Source organism: Spermophilus citellus, assembly GCF_964194105.1.
Source record: "Spermophilus citellus genome assembly, chromosome: 2".
NCBI lineage: Eukaryota > Metazoa > Chordata > Mammalia > Rodentia > Sciuridae > Spermophilus > Spermophilus citellus.
Window position 1 is genome coordinate 10,105,288 of NC_138183.1, and position 6,386 is coordinate 10,111,673.

At 42.9% G+C, this 6,386-nt stretch overlaps 1 protein-coding gene across 1 annotated transcript; it reads left to right on the forward strand.

Annotated features, from left to right (window-relative positions):
- Positions 1-496: 496 nt before the first annotated feature.
- On the forward strand, positions 497-4,793 carry HSPA5 (heat shock protein family A (Hsp70) member 5). Its single transcript, XM_081278532.1, has 9 exons — positions 497-580; positions 664-896; positions 996-1,227; positions 1,601-1,738; positions 2,079-2,191; positions 2,281-2,671; positions 2,789-3,026; positions 3,303-3,470; positions 3,885-4,793. The coding sequence occupies exons 2-9, from the start codon at positions 775-777 to the stop codon at positions 4,445-4,447; spliced, it is 1,965 nt and encodes a 654-aa protein (XP_081134658.1). The 5' UTR covers positions 497-580; positions 664-774; the 3' UTR covers positions 4,448-4,793.
- Positions 4,794-6,386: the final 1,593 nt, after the last annotated feature.

The following is a 6,386-nucleotide window of genomic DNA, read 5'->3' on the forward strand; positions in this document are numbered from 1 at the left end:
TCTGGTGAGTTCACGGCACCTACGCTGAGGCCAGTCTGGTTTGGACGGAATAGAACCAGGGAGGAGAAAAAGCTGCTTCCTGCTTTGGGATTAGGAACAGAGAAGGGGAGGGCCAGTAGTAAAGCTGGATCTCAGGTACCACAACCCCAAGGGACCAGGAGCGCGAAACCGGCGCCAGTCCCCCAGGGGCCATCGTGAAGATACATTCAGAGCGGTTACCGGCGGAAGCTGCGTAGGGGTGAGAGGTCACACGAAAGACAGGCAGCTGCTGAACCAATGGGGCCAACCCACGGTGCGGATGTTGCCTCTCATTGGTGGCTGCGAGAATGACTAGCAGCCAATGAGTCTGCCCGGGGGGCGTAGCGGTGACGTAGATTGCGGAGGAGGCCGCTTCGAATCGGCTGCGGCCAGCTTGGTGCTCTGAGCCAATCAGTGGCCTCCAACGAGCAGCACCTTCACCAATCGGAGGCCTCCACGACGGGGCTGGGGGCAGGGTATATAAGCCGAGTCCGCGACGGCGCGCTAGACATTGGCGGAGACAACACAGACGGACAGAGTTGAGGCGTCTCGAGTGTGAGAGGTAAGTGCCGCGGCCTGCTTTCCCGGGCCTGCCTTTTACGTTGTTCGCAGCGCCTTCTGATACCTTGTCCTTGCCATTCTCAGACCCGTAACCTCACTGCTCTCAGCTGTGGCCTGTTGCTCGATTGCCTGCGATTTCTGGCTGTCTGCTTCCCTTCCTGCTGACCGAGAGCAAGTGGCCAACAGCTACGGAAGATGAAGCTCTCTCTGGTGGCCGCGGTGCTGCTGCTGCTCTGCGCGGCGCGGGCCGAGGAGGAGGACAAGAAGGAGGATGTGGGTACCGTGGTCGGCATCGACCTGGGGACCACTTACTCCTGGTAAGTGGGGTTTGCAGAAGGGGGAGAATGGGGCGTGGCCTCCCCGGCTGGTGTGAGAAGTGCAGTACTGATTCCTTTGCTGTTGGGTTTTTCCGCCAGCGTCGGGGTGTTCAAGAATGGCCGCGTGGAGATCATCGCCAACGATCAGGGCAACCGCATCACGCCGTCTTATGTGGCCTTCACCCCTGAAGGGGAACGTCTGATTGGCGATGCGGCCAAGAATCAGCTCACCTCCAATCCTGAGAACACGGTCTTCGACGCCAAGCGGCTCATCGGCCGCACTTGGAATGACCCGTCGGTGCAGCAAGACATCAAGTTCTTGCCTTTCAAGGTTCGACCAGGCTATTCTCTTCCTGCTAGAGGGTGGGTGGGATAGTGGGAGTATTTAGGGTTAAGAAATCGCTAAAAATAGTTTTAAGAAAATAAGAAAGGATAGGGATGAAATGTAATTGAATGCTTTTTTAGTTTGTTACGAAACAGAACCTTGAAGTTGGCGAACAGTCTTTTCACAACAGTTTAGGAATAAAAGATAATTTGAAGAAAATTATAAGAAACCTACATACCCCTAGTATTTCTAGGCAATATTCAGCTTCAAGTGACCAAAATAAACCAAATTATGGGCGAAAAAGTGAGTCTTTTTAAAGCCTGAATTATAGTTGCTTAACTATTTGAAATATTACTTATTAAATCTTTCTTTAAAATAGGTGGTTGAAAAGAAAACTAAACCATACATTCAGGTTGATATTGGAGGTGGGCAAACTAAGACATTTGCTCCAGAAGAAATTTCTGCTATGGTTCTCACTAAAATGAAAGAGACTGCTGAGGCTTATTTGGGAAAGAAGGTAAATATTTCTAGAACAATGTTAAGTGTTTATTTTTTTTAAAGATTATTTTATTCTTGGTTGATTTGTGGATGCCTTATGGTGTTAAAACTTTGAATCTGAATGACATCCATGTTTGTCAGGTTTACTTTTTTAATGCTTGACCATAGGCCAAACAAAATGGCCAGATACTTTTCATGTGTTTCATTTTATGCATGCAATTTCTTGGATATAAAGTTGTATATAATACACTCTTCCTACCAGTAAATTGGCATAGATACTAGAGTGGTAGTTTGACTAATTTAAATAAGGGTTAAACCATGTATAATAATACACTTACTTTCTTTTGATATTCTTTTAGGTTACCCATGCAGTTGTTACTGTACCAGCCTATTTTAATGATGCCCAGCGGCAAGCAACCAAAGATGCTGGAACTATTGCTGGCCTGAATGTTATGAGGATCATCAATGAGCCGTAAGTATCAAATTCAAGGATATGGCATATTTGCCAATAGGGGAAACTTGAACCTGACTAAGCATTTTTCCCCTTTTTCATTCAAACAGTACAGCAGCTGCTATTGCTTATGGCCTGGATAAGAGGGAGGGAGAGAAGAACATCCTAGTGTTTGATTTGGGTGGTGGAACCTTCGATGTGTCTCTTCTCACCATTGACAATGGTGTCTTCGAAGTCGTGGCCACTAATGGAGATACTCATCTGGGTGGAGAAGACTTTGACCAGCGTGTTATGGAACACTTCATCAAGCTGTACAAAAAGAAGACTGGCAAAGATGTTAGGAAAGACAACAGAGCTGTGCAGAAACTCCGGCGTGAAGTAGAAAAGGCCAAGCGGGCCCTGTCTTCTCAACATCAAGCAAGAATTGAAATTGAGTCCTTCTATGAAGGAGAAGACTTTTCTGAAACCCTGACTCGGGCCAAATTTGAAGAGCTAAACATGGTGTGTTCCTTGTTTTCTGCTTTGCTAATTAGATGTATTTAGCCTCTCTGAATTTAAGATAATGTGTCCAATATCTAGGTATAACAGGCATCACAATAACCATGTCTCTTATTTTAGGACCTGTTCCGGTCTACCATGAAGCCTGTTCAGAAAGTACTGGAGGATTCTGACTTGAAGAAGTCTGATATTGATGAGATTGTTCTTGTTGGTGGCTCTACTCGAATTCCAAAGATTCAGCAACTTGTTAAAGAGTTCTTCAATGGCAAGGAGCCATCCCGTGGCATAAACCCAGATGAGGCTGTTGCATATGGTGCTGCTGTCCAGGCTGGTGTACTCTCTGGTGATCAAGATACAGGTAGGTTACAAAGCTTTGGTAGTTTGATAGGAAGAATATAATTAGCAATTGCTGTATAAAACAATAAAAGTGTAAGCCACAAGTTTACCCAGCTAGTAAAGATATAGTGAAGACAAGTCCTAGTACAGTCTTAAGATTCTTGGCAACAACTGTGTATTTCATTTATCCTAAATTGTTTATGCCTAGAACCTAAACAAATGACAAAACAGAGAGATTGCTTGTAGTGTTCTTACATCTCTTGAATTAGAACTTACCTTGATTAATTTACCTTTGCAGGTGACCTAGTACTGCTTGATGTATGTCCCCTGACACTTGGTATTGAAACTGTGGGAGGTGTCATGACCAAACTGATACCAAGGAACACTGTGGTACCCACCAAGAAGTCTCAGATCTTTTCTACAGCTTCTGATAATCAACCTACTGTTACAATCAAGGTCTATGAAGGTAATTACTTACATTTGTTACTATTGTGTTGTGCTTTAAAAAAATGTGACTCCTTGTTTGGTATACACTATAAAAATGGCTAGGTAAAGGAGAAGCTGCTGTTTTCAAGATGGGGGAGGAGGTCCTTAATTTGGTGCTGAGTGTCATAAATTCAGTACTTATTTAGCACTCTTTCCCATTAGAAATAATTTCTGAGCTGGCTTCTAGAATACAAGAACAAAAGCGAGTTTTCACTCGAAAACAGGTGAAATTTAGTTAAGGGTTAGTAATAGTGTCACCCAGTTGCTGTCTTCAGTAGACCAATATTGAATCACTTTTGGTTTGAAGTGCCCTTGCCCCATTATGTGTTCTAATAGACTGAAATGTAGGGATCCAGAGTTGTCAGTAACAAGTTTTTCTGTGTGTAACTTCTAGGTGAACGACCCCTAACAAAAGACAACCACCTTCTGGGTACATTTGATCTCACTGGAATTCCTCCTGCTCCCCGTGGGGTCCCCCAGATTGAAGTCACTTTTGAGATAGATGTGAATGGTATTCTTCGGGTGACAGCTGAAGATAAGGGTACAGGGAACAAAAATAAGATCACAATTACCAATGATCAAAATCGCCTGACACCTGAAGAAATTGAAAGGATGGTTAATGATGCTGAGAAGTTTGCTGAGGAAGACAAAAGACTCAAGGAGCGCATTGATACCAGGAATGAGTTGGAAAGCTATGCCTATTCTCTAAAGAATCAGATTGGAGATAAAGAAAAGTTGGGAGGCAAACTTTCCTCTGAAGATAAGGAGACCATGGAAAAAGCTGTAGAGGAAAAAATTGAATGGCTGGAAAGCCACCAAGATGCTGACATTGAAGACTTCAAAGCTAAAAAGAAGGAACTAGAAGAAATTGTTCAGCCAATTATCAGCAAACTCTATGGAAGTGCAGGCCCTCCCCCGACTGGTGAAGAGGATACATCAGAAAGAGACGAGTTGTAGACACTGATCTGCTAGTGCTGTAATATTGTAAATACTGGACTCAGGAACTTTCGTTAGGAGAAAATTGAGAGAACTTAAGTCTCGAATGTAATTGGAATCTTCACCTCAGAGTGGAGTTGAAAATGCTATAGCCCAAGTGGCTGTTTACTGCTTTTCATTAGCAGTTGCTCACGTGTTTTGGGGTGGGGGGGAGAGGAGGAATTGGCTATCTTAAAAACTGGATATAAAAACATGGGTCAGGATGTGTGTTCACCTCAGAAATGTTCTATTTAACAATTGGGTCATGCACATCTGGTGTAGGAACTTTTTTCTACCATAAGTGACACCAATAAATGTTTGTTATTTACACTGGTCTAATTTTTGTGAAAAGCTTCTAATTAGATAAAACATTCCAATTTAAGGTTCTCATTTGTGTGTACTTGGTTTGAGGTTATTTGAAATGTTGAAATAAGGAAACATTTCTGTTTAAACTAGACAAATTCCCTGGAAATATTAATCTAAGAAAAGGAAGAGGTTCACTGTATCCTTACCTAGTCAAGGGCCATTTCAGAGGCCAAGAGTGGAGTTTTCTTGAATATAATTAAAATTTCCTACTTCCCCTTCTTAAAACTTCCTTTCTAGTGACTTACTATAAATGATGCTTTTTGTAGCTGCTTGGGTTATCTTTTTTTTTTTTTTTCTTCTTTTTTTCATCCCTCTGAACTCAGGGGCTCTATAGTGAGCTATATCCCAGCCCTTTATATTTAGACATGGTCTTCTTTTAATATTTATTTTTTAGTTATCGGCGGACACAACATCTTTGTATGTGGTGCTGAGGATCAAACCCGGGCCGCATGCATGCCAGGCGAGTGCGCTACCGCTTGAGCCACATCCCCAGCCCCCATTTTATAAATTTTTTTTTTAAAGAGAATTTTTTAATATTTTTTAGTTTTCGGCGGACACAACATCTTTATTTGTATGTGGTGCTGAGGATTAAACCCAGTGCTGCGCACATGCCAGGCGAGCGCGCTACAGCTTGAGCCACATCCCCAGCCCCCCATTTTAAAAAGGTAAAAAAGCTGGACTTTAAGCTCCAGCTACAGTAGAATCCTCCCTGAAATTTCTCAGTGGTAGTAGGGTGGCATCTAGATGGTGGCCTTAATAAACTATCCCACTTGTAAGACAAAGGTATTGGCTGTGACAGTAATATCTTAGGACTATTTGGATTGGCATTTTGAGCATAATAATATGTAGGTAGGTGACTAGTAAAAACTCAAAGGTCTTTATTGTCTGGTGCTAACATGAAATCCTATACTGCCTAAGGATAAAGTATTTTGTGATGGGCAACCAGCTGAAAGGATGGTAGACTGGGGATCCAACACCAAATTTTTCTGAATACTAAAGCTTAGACTTCTGCACTTCCTCAGAAGTATTTGGGTAGGCCTGTAGTGTAATAAGGTCTGTAGGCCAAGCCCCAGCAAACGTTAAAAGTGACCTGTTGGGCTGGGGTTGTGGCTCAGGGTTAGAGCACTCTTCTAGTACTTGCAAGAAGCCCTGAGTTCTATCCTCAGCACCACATATAAACAAAATAAAGGTACTGTGTCCACCTACAACTAAAAAAAAAATACTTAAAAAATAGTGAATTGTCCCCACAGGCTATTACTACTATCAAATAGTCTGCACCTCTTTATGAGGATCAACTAATGAATATTAACAAGAACTTTCAACTGGCAAATGTCTAATATCTATGACTTTTCTTTACTTAGGGTCCTCCCCCCAGGACTGGGGATTAAACCTTGGGTGCTCTACCACTAAGCTACTACATACATCCTCAGCCCTTTATTTTGAGACAGGGTCTCACTGAGTTGCCCAGGCTGGCCTCAAACTTTTGAACCTCCTAGGAGTTCAAAACTGCAGGGATTACAGACATTTGCCACCATGGCCCACTTTTACCTAGGTT

Bases quoted from the DNA above. Each gene is read 5' to 3' on its own strand.
- HSPA5 (XM_081278532.1), top strand. From the start codon at position 775: ATGAAGCTCTCTCTGGTGGCCGCGGTGCTGCTGCTGCTCTGCGCGGCG. The intron at 1,228-1,600 runs GTTCGACCAGGC...TCTTTAAAATAG, and splicing joins TCAAGTTCTTGCCTTTCAAG to GTGGTTGAAAAGAAAACTAA. The intron at 3,027-3,302 runs GTAGGTTACAAA...TTACCTTTGCAG, and splicing joins CTCTGGTGATCAAGATACAG to GTGACCTAGTACTGCTTGAT.